The sequence below is a fragment of the Lolium perenne genome, chromosome 5 (genome assembly GCF_019359855.2).
Source record: "Lolium perenne isolate Kyuss_39 chromosome 5, Kyuss_2.0, whole genome shotgun sequence".
Classification (NCBI taxonomy): Eukaryota; Viridiplantae; Streptophyta; class Magnoliopsida; order Poales; family Poaceae; genus Lolium; species Lolium perenne.
In genome coordinates this window covers 31138287-31155548 of record NC_067248.2, presented here as the reverse complement: position 1 = coordinate 31155548, position 17262 = coordinate 31138287, and the positions used below count along the sequence as shown (strand labels likewise).

The 17262-nt window shown below is 43.0% G+C and overlaps 1 protein-coding gene across 4 annotated transcripts; it reads right to left on the bottom strand.

Moving 5' to 3' along the window:
- Positions 1-13084: 13084 nt before the first annotated feature.
- On the bottom strand, positions 13085-16513 carry LOC127298643 (pentatricopeptide repeat-containing protein At4g21190). Of its 4 annotated transcripts, none has more exons than XR_011744690.1 (8): positions 16228-16513; positions 16002-16112; positions 15810-15908; positions 15258-15401; positions 14841-15053; positions 14082-14472; positions 13518-13621; positions 13085-13415 (listed from the first exon to the last, which is right to left on the bottom strand). XR_011744690.1 is itself a non-coding variant. In XM_051328488.1 (7 exons), the coding sequence occupies exons 2-6, from the start codon at positions 16089-16091 to the stop codon at positions 14128-14130; spliced, it is 891 nt and encodes a 296-aa protein (XP_051184448.1). In that variant the 5' UTR covers positions 16092-16099; positions 16228-16512; the 3' UTR covers positions 13085-13415; positions 14082-14127. The 4 variants fall into 4 exon arrangements, 1 of the variants encoding a protein (XP_051184448.1); XR_007849994.2 differs by having other exon boundaries at positions 13518-13590; positions 16002-16099; XR_007849993.1 differs by having other exon boundaries at positions 16002-16099; positions 16228-16512.
- Positions 16514-17262: the final 749 nt, after the last annotated feature.

Below are 17262 nucleotides of genomic sequence, written 5' to 3'. Positions count from 1 at the left end.
ATACATATTTATAGTCCTTAGACTTTCTAACGTGGGAATAATCCCAACCGTGCACGAGCCAAACTCTAACTAACCGACACGTATCCTACTAGATTTACAGATACAAGGGCAAACTAGCCCGAACTTCGTGTACAAGGCCGGTTCACGTATTTCTTCATGTATATTCTTCAAGCCCAATCTTGATCGCGGCCCACCTCTGACTCGGTCAAATTCTGGTGATAACAGACATATAAACATTTATCATAAACATAAAGATATAAATAATAACCACTTTATTATTGCCTCTAGGGCATATCTCCTTCAGCGGTGCACGCTGCAGCCGTGCATAGCGGACGCGTGTTGCGGTACACGCCACCTTCGTCTTTATAGAGCCCTTTTCCTCTCCCTCGACGCACGTTCTCACTGCAACAGCCTCTCCTGTCCCATCATCTTCTCCACAACCGAAGAAAAAACCCCGAAGAAAACCGCCGGCGATGGAGAAGAATGAGATGCCCATTGTCGGCGCATCAGCCGCCGGCGCATCGGCCGCTGCCCCCGTCCAGGCCCCTATCGCTGCTTCCAACGTAGCAGTCGGCGCATCAGCCGCCGGCGCATCGGCCGCCGCCACCGTCCAGGCCCCCGTCCAGGCCCCCGTGGCTTGGGACCCGTACGAACCAGTGCCGTACGTCGCGCCGGAGAACCCCTACGACACCAGCATCGTCGACGACGAGCCGGAGGTAACCCTTTGCTCCCTTGTTCTTATCCCATTTCAATCCATTTGTGTTAGATCTAGCGTTATTAGGGTTCGTCTGTTCCTAGTTCAATCCATTTGTGTTAGATCTAGCGTTATTAGGGTGCGTCTGTTCCTAGTTCAATCCTTTTGTGTTAGATCTTGCGTTATTAGTGCTTGTGATTTGCTTTTGTTTAAGATTTGTGCCGATGATGATGAATATTTGGGCACAAATTGATTCAGGGTTTGGTCAGTAAACAATTGGTGTGTTCAAATTTGTTGTGCATGATCTTTGGTTTACTGACTCAAATCCTGGATATAAGTGTGTCCAATGTAACTGAGGCTACCTCTTTTTTCCGAGCCCATATTATCATGCATGATCTTTGTTCACTCTCTGTTCCATCATCGTTGCAACTGACTCCATGTTTTTTGCACGATCTTTGGTGCTACGTGACAGGTGCAGAGCAGCGACGTCGACAGCGACGACGAGTCCTTCCACACCAAGACTCGTCATGTCCTCAGGAGGCTGCAGTCCGGCCATTACGATGGCCCCTTTGCTCGAGGCATTTACAAGTGCCCCTTCTGCAACAGGAAGCTCCGCGCCACCGACTTCAACTGCCTGGTGAACCATGCTGAATCCATTGGCAGATGCGGCGCTAGAGTTGGAACGACGGTGAATGTGCATGCGTTCATGGCCAAACACAAAGCACTTGGGATTCACCTGCGCAACCTCCAGGCGAGTCACAGGCGCAACTTGGAGGCGTTGAACATGCCTACTGCACTCTCTGTATGTGACTGCTCTATCTGTAGAGCAGCTTAAATTCATGTAAAATGTAGCTTATGTTGTAGGGTTCTATCGGTACTACTGTTGGATCTGTCGTGAATATATCTATGCTATGTTGGCTGCTCTATGCAAGCTTATCCTATATTTTCTCTGGATTTGTACCCTAGATTTCCTACCTGATTGGGTAAAAACGAAGGCATAAAGAAATGAATGGCGTTAAAAAACAGAAGGAGAAGCTGCTCTAGATTTGCTACCAATTTGGGCTATCAAATAGGAATGAGATCGAGCGAGAGAGAGGAAAAAGGTACATTGAAAACTGCTAAGCTGGGCGAAAGAGACAGAAACCACTCGTGCCCACGTCCCGGACCCACACGGCTCCACACGCTACGGCCCCACACGGCCACACAAACATGGTCTCGTCCTGTCCCACGCGGTTCCTTCCTACTAGCCCCACACGACGCGACCCCACAAACAACACGACCCCACTCGTCAGCACGGAACGGTCAACTTAACGGATTCCTGCCGTCGGAGCTGCTTCTGCGGGTTTCAAACAAGGACTTGGGGAAAACTGAGGAAAAACTAAGGAGCTGGGGAAAACTGAGCACAACTAAGGAACCGAGGGCACGAAAATAGAAATCCCTAAATAAAAAGCTCTAGCACATGAGTAATCCATACTTCCCCATGTGAAGGGCCTTTCTTTTACTTTTATGTTGAGTCTTCATCTTCTAACTTTATGCACCAATTAAGAGAACATAGTTGTCATTTTGAGTATAATGTGCATAGTCCCAAGTATACCTGAGCATTTCTCGGGCCGGGTCGACCAAGGCCCGACGCGGAAAATCTCGGCCTAGGCCCGACCGTCGGGCCGGAAATCTTGGCCCAAGCCTGGCCCATCATAAGGAAAGCCTGTTGGGCCTCGGGCCTCGGGCCGGGCCGCTTCCTTAAATCGCGTAAAATGATGGCCCAGGCTCGGCCCATGCTGACCATCGTGCCAAAAAATCTGGCCCAGGCCCGGCCCACAGGCATGGTCGGGTCGGGCTTGGCCCGGGAATTTCGGGCCGGGCCGGGCTGCCCATGGCCAGGTATAGTCCCAAGACTTATTTATTGATTCATAATTATGTTATTACTTGCTCTCAAATTACTTGTATCTAGTCACCCTTTGAACTTAAAGGTGTCCTAACATTTATGTTTTGCTATTCCATGAATGACAATCTGAATACCACTTTACTATGTTTTCTCTATGCTAAAAACAAACAGTTGCTTTCAGTACACTATTATTCATGATATTTTGTTTGAGTTACTTTTCATGTTGTAACACAGTTGCCAAGTTCTATTGTTAGAATTATATCTATTATGCCTATGTTTAGAGTGCTTTGATCCCAGCTTACAATGGTTTACAATAGTTTGATCAAGATTGTGTTGGGTGCATGTCACGTCAAAAATTATTTTTGTTATAACTTACCTACTCGAGGACGAGTAGGAGTTAAGCTTGGGGATGCTTGATACGTTGCGAACGTATCAATAATTTTGATGCTCCATGCTTGTTTTAGACCAATTGCTATATGTTTTGTCTACACTTCGTGGCATTTTTTATGTATTTCTGGGAACTAACCTATTAACAAGATGCCACAGTATCAGTTCCTATTTTCTGCGGTTTTGTATTTTAGAAAAGTTGTACAGGAAATATTCTCGGAATTGGAGGAAACAAAAGCCAAACCTCCTATCTTTCTCAACACGAAGACGTAGCCCAGAGCAGAGACGGAGAAGCGCCAGCAGGTGGCCACACCACCCCTAGGTGCGGCCCACCCCTGACCACGTCTAGGTATGGTGTGGGCCCCTCGGGCGTCCATCGACCTCGCCCCTTCGCCTATATATTGACATCCTCGGGAAAACCCCAGATACCTGAACCTCCATCCATGAAAAGTTCCGTCACCGTCGCCATTGTCAACCCTAGTTCGGGAGGGTTCTGAAGCTCTTGCCGACACCCTGCCAGAGAAGGAGATCATCACCAGAGGCCTCTTCATCACCATGCCCACCTCCGAAGTGATGCGTGAGTAGTTTATCCCTGGACTACGGGTCCATAGCAGTAGCTAGATGGTTGTCTTCTCCTCTTTATCCCTCATGTTTAGATCTTGTGAGCTGCCTATCATGATCGAGATCATCCTTATGTAATGTTAATACGTCTCAAACGTATCTATAATTTTTGATGCTCCATGCTTGTTTTACACCAATTTCTATATGTTTTGTCTACACTTCGTCGCACATTTATGTATTTTCCGGAACAAACCTATTACAAGATGCCATAGTGTCAGTTCCTATTTTTTGTTGTTTTTGTATTTCAGAAAAGTTGTATAGGAAATATTCTCGGAATTTGACGAAACAAAAGCCAAACCTCCTAAGTTTCCCGATACGAAGACAGAGTCCAGAGTAGAGACGGAGGAGGGCCAGAGAGGGGCCACACCATGCCTGGGCGCCCCTGCCGTGCTTAGGGGTAGTGTGGGGCCCTCGGGCGCCCACCGACCTCGCCCTTCCGCCTATAAATTGCCTTCGATGCAAAAACTGTAAATACCAGAGCCTCCGTCCAGGAAAAGTTCCGTCGCCGCCGCCATCATCCAGACAAGTTTCGGGGGTCAGAAGTTCCTGTTCCGGCACCCTGCCGGGATGGGGATTGACCCCCGGAGCCATCTCCATCAACTCCACCGCCTCCACTTCGACTCCATGATGGTTCGTGAGTAGTTCCCCCTGGACTACGGGTTCTCATCTGTAGCTAGTTGGTACTCTCTCTTCCATGTACTTCAATACAATGATCTCATGAGCTGCTTTACATGATTGAGATCCATATGATATAATCGGTGTTGTGTTTGTTGGGATCTGATAAATTATGGAATTGTGATTAGATTGTTCATCATATTATCATACTATTGATTATTTAAGATCTTGCATGCTCTCTGGTACTTGTAGTTACCTTAATCAAGTAGTTGCATGTATATCCAAGAGGGAGTATTTATGCTCGATAGTGGGTTCATCCCTCTAGTAATCTGGAAGAGTGACAGTAACTTCTAAGATTGTAGATTTGTTGTTGCTACTAGGGAGAAAACAACAATGTTTTTTAAGGATAAATTATATTCTTTACTTTACACACATTGCTTAATATGATTATTTGTTGCTTGCAACTTAATACTGGAAGGGGTTCGGATGATAACCTGAAGGTAGATTATTAGTCATAGACGCAGTTGGATTACGATCTATGTATTATATTGTAATGCCCAATTAAATACTACAATAAACCTGATCTTATCATAGTATGCACTGTCATGCCCTCAATTATCAATTTCTCAACTGTAATTTGTTCACCCAACACATGTTATTTGGAGAGTTACCACTAGTGTAGATAGCTGGGAACTCCGGTCCTTCTGTCATCATCATTGCTCTACAGTCAACTCCGCACTGGAATATTTTCTGGTGTCATTGCCTCTGTGTTACTGCTACTGCTGCTGTGTTACTATTGCTTTCATATTACTGCTACTTTCACATCACCTCTGTTACTAGTGCTTTTCCAGGTGCAGCTGAATTGACAACTCCGATGTTAAGGCTTATAAGTATTCTTTGTCTTCCCTTGTGTCGATTCAATAAATTAGGGTTTTACTTCCCTCGAAGATTGTTGCGATACCCTATACTTGTGGGTCATCAAGACTATTTTCTGGCGCCGTTGCCGGGGAGGCATAGCTCTACTCATAAGTTCACCTGGGGAGTACACTTTACCTATCTCTCTGTTTTTATTTTATTTTATTTTATTTTGTCTTGTCTAGTTTATTTTTGCTTAGTTTATTTATGTTTAGTTGTGTTTTGTTTAGTCTACTTTTGTCTAGTTTATTTTTGTCTTGTTATATTTTTCTTATATATCAAAAAATCCATATAAATTTGAAAAACCGAATATCTAAAAAACTGTTGTTATGAAAGAACATGCTGGAACCTCTATGGAACTATTTATAAAGTACAGAGAATCATATAAGGGTAAAGTCATGAGAGGCGTGTTACAAAAGTTGAATCAAATTGCTGAACTTTTGCTTAAACGTCATGATATAAACTGTTGCTCTGAACAGGATACTAAACATCTTAAATTCCAATGTGTCTTTGGTAAAGAAGTTTTAATCATGAACTACCATTAGAATAACTATATTTATCTTGGATTTGAAGAAGTAGAACAATTTGTTTTATTTATGGGAGCTTCTGAAATAGAATCCTTCATGTCTAAAAATTACGAAACATGTGTTACTTGCAATAAACTTAAAGATACGGCCTCTTCTATCCTTGATTATTGCATAGAAAATTTCAGCAATAATTTTTATATCATTGATTATAAGGAGAGACTCAGTCATGCACAAGAATGTATCCACAATTTGCAGGAACCTGTGGAAGAAAAAATTGCTGAACCTGAAAGCTCATTAGATGAAAAAGAGGAGGAGAGTGATGAAAAAAAGGAGGAATAATGGATTAATTAGCTACCCATGCCTACCTTCTAATGAGAGTAACTCTTTATCTCTTAGAATATTTGATTGTCCCCATGCTTACCAAAGGAGGATGAATGTTATGTTCCTGTAGATTCTCTTGCGATCCCCTATACTTGTGGGTAATCAAATGCTACATGTTGTATTTGCTGCGATCCGATGAATATTGAATACTATAATTGAGATTGATTATGATATGTTGTATATGTTATTTGTCATCTTGCATGCTCTCCGTTGCTAGTAGATGCTCTGGCCATGTATGTGTTTGTGACTCCAATAGGGAGTATTTATGCTCGATAGTGGGTTCATACCTCTAGTAATCTGGGAGAGTGACTATAACTTCTAAGGTTGTAGATGTACTATTGCCACTAGGGAGAAAACAACAATGCTTTATCCAAGGATAATTCTATTGTTTACTTTACACACTTTACTTAATGCAATAATATGTTGCTTGCAACTTAATACTAAAAGGGGTGCGGATGCTAACTTGAAGGTGGATTATTAGTCATAGATGTAGTTGGATTACGATCTATGAATTATGTTGTAATGCCCAAATAAATCTCATAGCAATCATCTTGTCATGTATGGTCTTTATTCTGTCAATTGCACAGCTGTAATTTTTTACCCAACATGTTATCTATCTTTATGGAGAGACACCTCTAGTGAACTGTGGACCCCAGTTCTTTCTTTTACACTGATAAAACATCTACTTCAAATACATGTTCTGTTTCTTTACTGAAAGTATTGTTCTCTTTATTACACTGGAAACAAACGTCTCTTTCCACATTATACATCTAATCCTTTGTAATATGCAAAACCAGTGAGATTGACAACCTCACTATAAGTTGGGGCAAAGTATTGTGGTTGTGTTGTGTGCATGTTCCGCGTTGTTGTTGACACCGGTAGTGCGCCCCGCCAACGTCAGCTACCAACAACCTTCAGAAGTGATTTCTTTCTCCTACTGGTCGATTAAACCTTGATTTCTTACTGAGGGAAAACTGGTGCTGTGCTCTTTATACCTTCCTCTTGGGGTTTCCCAACTGTGTGATCTGCACAACATCATGAAGTCACAAGCACATACTTGGCCAGAGCATCTACTAGCAACGGAGAGCATGCAAGATCACAAATGACATATAAAACAGATCTATTGAATTGACATATTAAGAAAATATACTTTAGGGTGAATCTATTGATAATAATTTAGTATTGTAAATATTTATATTTTTGTGTATAAACTTGGTCAAACTTTAAAAACATTGACTTTTAACTAATCCTTAGACGCCTTATATTTTGGGACGGAGGGAGTATAAAATAGATTGTAATCAATCTCAATCATAGTACTCAATATTCATCGGATCCTAGCAAACACAACATGTAGCATTACATAAAGATCATCTTGATCATGATAGGCAGCTCACAAGATCTAAACATGAAACATAAAGAGGAGAAGACAACCATCTAGCTACTGCTATGGACCCGTAGTCCAAAGATGAACTACTCACGCATCACTTTTGAGGTAGGCATGGTGATGAAGAGGCCTCCGGTGATGATCTCCCTCTCCGGTAGGGTGCCGGGAAGAGCTTCCGAACCCTCCCGAACTGCTTCGCAAAAAAAACCCCTCCCGAACTAGGGTCCACGATGGTGGCAGTTGCGGAACTTTTCATGGATGGAGGCTCGGGTATTTAGGGTTTTCCCCGAGGATGTCAATTTATAGGCGAAAGGGCAAGGTCGGTGGGCGCCCGAGGGCCACACCATGCCTAGGCACGACGAGGGGTGGGCCCGCGCCTAGGGGCAGTGTGGCCACCCTTGTGCACCTCTTCATCTCTCCTTCAGACTCCGTCTTCGTGACAGAAAAATAGGAACTTCGGCTTTTGTTTCGTCCATTTCCGAGAATATTTCCAGAACAACTTTTCTGAAATACAAAAATAGCAGAAAATAGGAACTCGCACTGTGGCATCTTGTTAATAGGCTAGTTCCAAAAAATGCATAAAAATGCCACAAAGTGTAAATAAAACATATAGCAATTTGTGTAAAACAAGCATGGAGCATCAAAAAGTTATATATACGTTTGCAACGTATCATGGTGGTGTTGATGAACTATGGAAGTGGAACGGCGTCAGGGCTCCGCCCTGTGGAGATGTGAATGAATTGGTGATGGTTGCTAGGGTTTTCCCCTCTTATATAGGGTCCTGGAGGTCGGTTTTTCTTTTCGGATAACTCCCGCACCAGATATAGGGTCTTCACAATTGTTGTTCGGTTTAACGAAATGATCCCGGCGGAGGGTGGTGATATGTTGCAAATGTATCTATAATTTTTTATGCTCCATGCTTATTTTACACCAATTCCACTATGATTTACTTACACTTCGTTGCACTTTTATAAATTTTTCAGCACTAACCTATTGACAAGATGCCACAGTGATAGTTCCCCGTTTTCTGGTGTTTTTGGTTTCAGAAAAGTTGTACAGGAAATATTCTCGGAATTGGACGAAACAAAAGCCGAAGTCAATATTTTATCGTAACGAAGATGAAGTCCGAAGGGGGGACGACCACAGGGTGGCTAGGCCACTCCATGGTGCGGCCAAGGGTGGGCCCATGCCTAGGGGTGGTGTGGCCCCCCAGGTGGCCACCGACCTTGCCCTTCCGCATATTTATTCACGATCTCGGGAAAAACCTAAATACCCGAGTCTTCATCCAAGAAAAGTTCCGTCGCGGCTGCCATCGCAGAACCCATCTCGGGAGGGTTCTGAAGCTTTTCCCAGCACCCTTCCGGAGGGGGAAATCATCGACGGAGGCATCTACATCACCATAGCCGCCTCCGAAGTGATGCGTGAGTAGTTCATCCCTGGACTATGAGTCCATAGCAGTAGGGATGGTTGTCTTATCCAATTTGTGCCTCATGTTTAGATCTTGTAAGCTGCCTATCATGATCAACATCATCTTTATGTAATGGTACATGTTGTGTTTGCTGGGATCCGATGAATATTGAATACTATGGTTGAGATTTGATGTCATATGTTATTTGTGATCTTGCATGCTCTCCGTTTCTAGTAGATGCTTTGTCCAAGTAGATGTCTGTGACTCCAAAAGGGAGTATTTATACTCGATAGTGGGTTCATGCCTCTAGTAATCTAGGAGAGTGACAATAACTTCTAAGATTGTAGATATGTTGTTGCTACTAGGGAGAAACAACAATGTTTTATCCGAGGGTAATTCTATTGTTTACTTTACACACAATGCCTAATGCAATTATCTGTTGCTTGCAACATAATACTGAAAGGGGTGCGGACGCTAACCGGAAGGTGGATTATTAGTCATAGACGCAGTTGGATTACGGTCTATGTATTATGTTGTAATGCCCAAACGAATCTCATAGTAGTCGCCTTGCTATGTATAATCTTTATTTTGTCAATTGCCCAACTGTAATTTGTTCACCCAACACACTATTTATCTTTATGGAGAGACACCGCTAGTGAACTGTGGACCCCGGTCCTTTCTTTTACACTGATAAATTCAACCACTGCAATCCTGCTCTATTTACTTACCGCAAGCTCTGCTCTCTTTAATTACTGCAAACATCTCCTTCCACTCGATAGATTTAATCCTTTGATTCCGCAAAACCAGTGAGATTGACAACCTCACTGTGAGTTGGGGCAAAGTATTGCGATTGTGTTGTGTGCAGGTTTCATGTTGTTGATGATGCCGGTAGTGCGCCCTGCCAATAGTCAGCCAGCAACACCTTCAGAAGTCACTCTTTTCTCCTACTGGTCGATTAAACCTTGGTTTCTTACTGAGGAAAAACTTGCTGATTTGCTCATCACACCTTCCTCTTGGGCTTTCTCAACTGCTTGTATCGAGCACCATCAGGTGGTACGGGCATCCGGTACTGTCATAGATGACCGTACCACTAGTCGTTAAGTATTTGGACTCCTGCAGTATTTTGGACGCCATTTCTTCATACGAACTCCGATTGAGGTGTTCTTTGGCTCACTGGATTCGTATGGACAAGATCTAAAACATCATGATCTTGGATCTTTATTGACAATTTGTTTCTTTCCACCATTGAAATGGCCAAGTCTCGGTGCCTGTAACTCCTCCATACTACCTCCCTTTTGGCTCATTTCCTTATGTTTTTTCCATAAATGTTAATAACACCTACACACACCAATGACAAGCAAAAGTGATAAAATTCTACTAAAACTATTAGTTGCACAAATCTCCCATTAAAATGAATCATAACTTGTAATCACGCATTTAGAATATAATTAGAGCTAGACAGAGCATGTAATGAGACAAAAAAAGTATATGTGTATGTAGTGGAAAACATGTCGCTTTTTGGACTCATCACCGCTCACCCCTGCTCGAGCTACATCACTGCTATGCAGAACACGTAGGGCGCATGGAAGACCCGCCTTCCCCGACCCAGATGGCGCCCTAAAGGCCTAGATCTGCGCCAAATGGGATAGGTCGGTGGCTCCCTACCGTTGCCTACCATCTTGCGCTACCTAGCATCCCACGGCCGCGCCGCCGTACCGTCACCGCCCAGCCGGAGTCATGCCTGCGTTGCCTAGGAGCACCGCCATCCGGAAGGTTGGGGCACCGACCAACCTCCACGCGCCCAAGGAAAGGAAATATTTTGGTGTTGGTGCCACCAAGGCTTTGTTTGGCGGCGACGAGGGAAGAGCTGGGAGGGGGAGGGGTTGGACGGAGGCCGGCTGGGTGCCATCGTTGCCCTCGTGGGGGGGGGGGGAGCGAAATGGGGGAGAGAAGTTTTTCTCCTAATTTTTATATGTTCCGCACGAGATCAAACCCATCCTTCTTGAAGTATGGAATTGAATCCTCGCTCAGAGTATCTAGAGATCTCATGATGGTATAAATTTGATCAGTATGACGCATGCACCCCTATTTCATGAAGGATTGTTTTCACGATCCAAAGTTAATCCTGCTTCGGAGATCTGAGAAAGCTTTATTTTTACCTGCAAGGGGCTCGGGTCAACATGTTTGGATCAAATACGCAGTGATGATGCACCCGATGAGGTTTATAGATGGGACCTAGGGTATATGGCTATGGATCTCTACAACATCGACTTGGTGTAGATGTGTGCAACCTTCCCTTCTGTACGGATGGCTTTTGTATATATAGTCGTTGGTGGTACGAGTCTCCATGTTGCACGATAGGTCTTTGTAGTCTTGCACGTTAAGTCTTGGCCATGTGTCTTAGTTCGATGTACCAGGAAGTTTTCGTGAAGTCTTGGTGTAGCCCAACAGGTAGGTCGGTTGGAGCAACGTGGAAACAGGACTTCGCGTCGTTGGCATCATGGTCTTCGTGGGCTTAGAACGGGTGTGAGCACATGTACGTAGGGGTATTGGCTGGCTCCACTTATATGCGACACTGGGTTATCCACGGGGTGATTTCCTGTCCTCGCTATACTCATTGTAATGGCATTTTTTGGGCGCTCTTTTGTTGCTGTGGCCCCGGTCCACGACGAGCGCGGTGGTGGGTTCATTAGATCTAGAGTTTAGGAGGATGGTGACACGACGTTGGTCTAAGAGGGAGCGGGGAATGAGCGAGTGGGATCTAGGGTTCCCACGGGAACCCATCTCCACTCAAGTAATGGAAGCGAGGGAAGTAGGAGGGGCTTTTAGGTCAGGCTGAGGGACAACCGCAACCCAACAGACAATGATGGTGGATCGAGGAGTGGGAGCACGTGGCCCTCATCCACGAGGGTGGAGGGTGAAACTAGTTCAGACTCCACTCGTTGGTCCACTACCAACCTAGGAAGGGGGGAATAGGGTCCAACACAACCAAAACCCTAACTTGATATACCACTGGAGCACTGGCGGAGCATCACATCGGCCATACTGGGCTCCGGCCCAGTCTTCTAAAAATGCAAATTACTATTACCAGCGTATATGGCCCAAGCCCATCTGGCCAGTCCTACGACTACTCCTACCTCCTCCTATGTCTGTTTCACTCTGATTCTTCTGCAGCTCCCCCGTTCCCCAAATTCCCCATGTATTATGTGTAGTAGGTCTTCCATATACCTCAGAATCCCCAAGGCCAAGCTCACTATTTCTTCTCTCGCTAGCTCAATCCAGCCAAAATAGCTCCTCTAACATCAAGAATTGAACCAAACTGTAGCTTCAAAATCAGATGGTGATGGTCACCATAGCTCAGGCGTGTCCGCTACCGTGGAGCATCAGATCGAGCAATATATTCAAGAAATCGAATCATCGAGTGTTTAATCCTCTTGCTGTGTGGTGATCTCAAACAATAAATTGATGTATGCCGATTGGGATATTTGGAGTTTTATTTGGGCGCTACACATACACCATAATTCATATGCTTTTGCTTAGCTTAAAACTCATCTACTAGCTTTTGTATAATCCGTTAGGTAGCTTTGGTTCAAGTTTTCAACATAAAACCATCATGACATATTACAAAAGAAAATGAGATGATGCAAGTGAAACTACTGAAGATTCTTCTCCCGGCCCTGAACATGAACCATTGGCATTGTTTGAAGTTGAACAACCAAGACAAAATGAAGTACTAAATCTGAACCAGTGCTCTCATACTAAATTATGTTAACATATTACAATATCAGTATACCTCTATATGGAAATTCTCTCTGCTTATTTAATAGTCACAATTTTTTGAAATACCTTATATGTGATTGTTTGGCGTTAAAGGCAATTGGCCCTCCCTATCTTCCGTACCACACTCCGCCAGTGCACTGGAGCGAATTTGGCACCCCCCAAAAAAAAGACCACGAGGGAACTACCAGAAAATCCTACACCATCAACAAGGGCAACAGACAACGGTTGAACCGCCCGAGGCGAACACCGCGCGCTCATGGGACAACGACCTACCCACCAAGCTAGACAAACCCTAGCCGCAATTGAAGAAATCCTGCATGGGAAGGGCCATATCTGGGGCAAGACGAGGCCCAAGGAAGCTCTTCCTCGTCTGAGATCTCTCTTCCAAGGACCCAGAAGCGAGACCACATAGGCTGCCACCTTGGTAGTACTCTCTCAATTGGCCTCACCTCCTTTAAAGGGGAAAATTTAAGATAATACCGATATCTGCAGAAAATTCATCTACAGCCATTTCATTTCAAGGGGAGATACTACTGCATGTCTAGTCCTACGACTAATACCAATATACATTTCAGCGTTAGAGAACAAACTGCCTTCACCCTGGCCTGAAATAGCTGAACATTAAGGCCACATCCATGAATGTTTGAAGGGACATCATCGCATGGATTCACAGAGTAAGGATATAAACCCATACAGTTCGATAACAAAATTCAGGAAGATCGAACACTGATGTCTGTAGCATCACATGGTGAAGCCTTGCTGTGTATCAAAATGCGCTTCTCTCCCTTAACAACACATCTTGCTGTATCAACTGTATCCTGCATCACGTCAACCACGATTAGCTAGCAAAAAAATCTTTCTGAAGCAAATAACTAAACCCTGTCCTGGAAACGAACTGCCAGGTTATTAGAAAAACATACTATAATATCAGAAGAACATCTGCAGTCTGCCATTTGTTTTGTCCATTTCCAATTATGGCAACACTGGACTAAACTGCAACATTATAGAACAAGTTGCGGCACAACTGAAAAGGGCAGAAACAATTGCACGTGCTAGGTATCAGAAATGTGAGCAAGTTTCATGCTGTAGTGTCTACATGTATGTGTAACTCCTATATGAAGCATTTGCATGGAGCATGAACAATGTGCACGTAGAATGAATGCTGATTTAGTAAACCACCATGCAGATACAAACTTGAAGAAGCTTCTTTTGTTCAGATCGAACATGATATTCTCCAATTCAGTGTTAAACACCTTACACTGCATACCTAATTTTGATCTAGTCTTCTACATTCTTCAATTCCATGCTAATTAAACACCTTGCATTACATTCTCAAAAATATTTGTTTGCTTTCCAGTAAAATGATATCATGTATCATGTACCAATGTCCCACAAATTCTTAACGAAATAATTCAGACATTCTCTAGACAGCATTTTAAGATTTCATGGCACAAAACTAGATCAATAGACAATTTCACTCTTACCAGCTCTGATGAACCAGGCACGAAAACACCAAACTGAAGCTCTGAGCTATACAACTTCAAGGTCTCCAGAAGCTGCATCACCTAATACATTTTGGTCCAGGCCTGTGCTTGCCTCTTCTTCAAATTCATTGTCACTGTCTATGCCTTCTGCCTCTTCCAGTTCATCTGTGCCAGAGTTTCTCTGTGTTATCTCTTCAATATTATCATCTGGGTAAACAGCTATCCTTATGCGTTTGCCTTTGATGTATCGGTATTCAAATTTTGGAGGTGGATATTTCCTATTTAACTTTTCGTATTTATCCAGCATATCTAGCTTCTTAAATACTACACTGAGCATCCTGACAATTGAACGATCAGGTCGAACACCCAGCTCTTCCATATCAGCAAAAACCTGGATGAGTTGCGACGGATACATAATATGGTTAGAAAATGGAACAACCATTGATGTAAGCATCATTTTCATACCCATATTTAAAACATAGCGTTTTTACCACAAAAGAATATTTTGATACAATCACAGTTTAAGGTCAATACCATGAAGAGGACAACCAACTCAAACTCCAATTCTCTTAATACTAGCACACAGTTAGGTAGAAAATAAAAACAATATTGATTCACATTATACTATGCGTCAGTTAAGCATGTGGACAGTTTGCAGCATTATAGTTATTGTCCCTCCATGCAAGTAGGACCAAATGGTGCAAATCCACACCTATAAGATTTGCACACTGAAAAAAATAGTATATTTAGTTTTCCTACCTCAAACATCTTCTGGTATGACCCCAAACTATAGTACAAGGAGATCATCTTCATGAAAAATATACGGGGCAAACCCTCCATATATCTCGAGAATATCTTTCCAAATAGCTCTTCTGCTTCCTCAACTCGTCCATCCTCAATTAAAGCAGTTAATAAAGTCTGATAGCTTCCCATGGTCTTCCCTTGACCTTTATTGAACATCCACTTGATAACCTAGATGGGAGATTACGCAATTGTGTTACTGATACCAAAAAGGGAATACTATTAAAGGGGAGGAGTTAACTCTACATATTCAAGACTTGTCCTTTGGTAGAGAAATAATATTCAGCAACAATTTCATTAGAGATACATGTTCAAAACATATCCGACAAAATAATCAATGCATCACTCCAAAAATTAGGAACTCCCAGTGAATACCTGAATTATTCTTTTCCATTCCTTTTCCTCCTCAAGCGTATGCAATGCCTTCTTTACCGCTATCAAGGGAAACTCCAGTTCCCATGCAACAAATGAATCAAGAGCACCATAAACTTCCTCCTTTACATTAGACAAATCTTTAATCTGCAGGAGAAGACAAAAGATTTAGGGATTTGAAACCACTCAACGAATCAAATTGTACCTGCAAAAGATGAGGTAAACGGAACACTGGACATAACTCTTGGTGCGAAAACAATAAACAACATGTAATTTCTGTTGGACAGAAGCTGTTTTTCGGAATAAGAAGTGCACTCGAACCAATTCGAAATGACTAGAGACACTGAAACTTGTGGAGTTCCATCAGAAAGCTGAAGTAGAGAGCAGTTGTGTATGTGCAGGCATGCAGTTTCGAGGTAATCTATCGTCTTAGCAGGAATGAGCAACAGCGGAATAGCGGAATGTACAAGAACCTTACACATTTTGAGCAACAAACGAATGTATATATACAGACTCTAATTACAGTCGCAACAGCGGAATGTACAAGAACCTTACACATTTGACAAGCTTCTGCGACTTGGAAACGGTTCCGATCCTCTTATCTGTTTTCCACACTCGAGGATACCTTGGTCTCGGACCCCTGGCACCACACACCTGTGCTCCAGCCACAAGGTTGTAATCAGGATTAGCACCAGTACCACCAAATTTTCAGGAAGCAAAGATGGTACAGAGGCAACTGGAGCTCACCACTACAGAGTTGAACTTTCGAAAATGCACCTCGGCGGCTCTCTCCAACACTAGACCAAATGCAGGCGTTCCATATCTCAAGGAAAGCATGCTGTAATCTGCAGTGGGAAACTGTCGTAAGCAAGCACATATTGCTGATTAATTCGCAGAATATAGTAGGGAAAGATAAGAAGCAAAACTTTGTGGAGGCTAATCAGTTTGGGTCTAAGTAATCACAAGCAGTTACCCCCAAATTTAATCCTCCATCCAATACTATCTCCTGCTCCCTGCTTCTCCCTCCTTCTCCCTCCTTAGATCCCCAAATTAAGATTGCGGAGGTGCAGAAAGCAGAGGTACGCGATGAGATAGGCCGGCGTGACTGGCGGCGACGCGCGTGGAGCGACGGCAGGCGTCAGCGGTGGATTCGACCTTTGGGTTGGCCGGCGCACGAGGTGCCTAGGTCGTACTGGCGGCGGAGTGGAGACGAAGGTAAGTTTTCAGAGGTTCAAGATAAGATAAGAGCGAATTTCAAGAAAACCACAGCTTCGCGAGCACTTCTTTTTAATGTAACTTTTGGAATTTGTATGGCAAAATCTACTTCATTTCAAGAAAAGCCTCGCGAGCACTTCTTTTAAGGTAACTTTTGAATTTTGTGGGATAAAATTTACTGCTCCCTCCGTCTTTGAAAAAGTTGTTCAACTTTATCTAGATACATGTACATGCTAAGCTGATGATTCTTAAGAAACAAAAAACCACCATTTTCACTCTTAAATTATTTTGTTGCTATACACATTGTTATGTCATCTAGGATAGTGCATGCCACTTCATAATTATTTGGCATCGATGTTGTACAAACTCTGTCACCACAATCTAATATCCTTCCTTGCAAGATGACATGGTATTGCTTTCTTCGGTTTCATCTCTTTAGAAAGCTTTCGGCTGTATCTTAAGCTCACTGTATTCTTGAATTTCAAATAATTCTTATTCTAGTTTAGGTTGTTTCCACTAAGAATATGTACAATGGAATGATGTTAGATTGTCAGCCTTTTCTTACACTTGCTACGTTGGATTTTTGTTTAGTTGGAGGAGAGAGAAGGAAGAAAGAGAAACTTATCTTCCCTTAGCCAAGCATTAATCTCTTATGAAATAAGAGAAGACTATTTTCCCATTGTAACACTTGTTTTTCCCTTAGCCACGTAATTTGTGCTACAAATAATTAATTCTCATTTATTGTAAGTATTGTAAGGGATAACGATAAAAGATAATGTATTGTATCACTTCC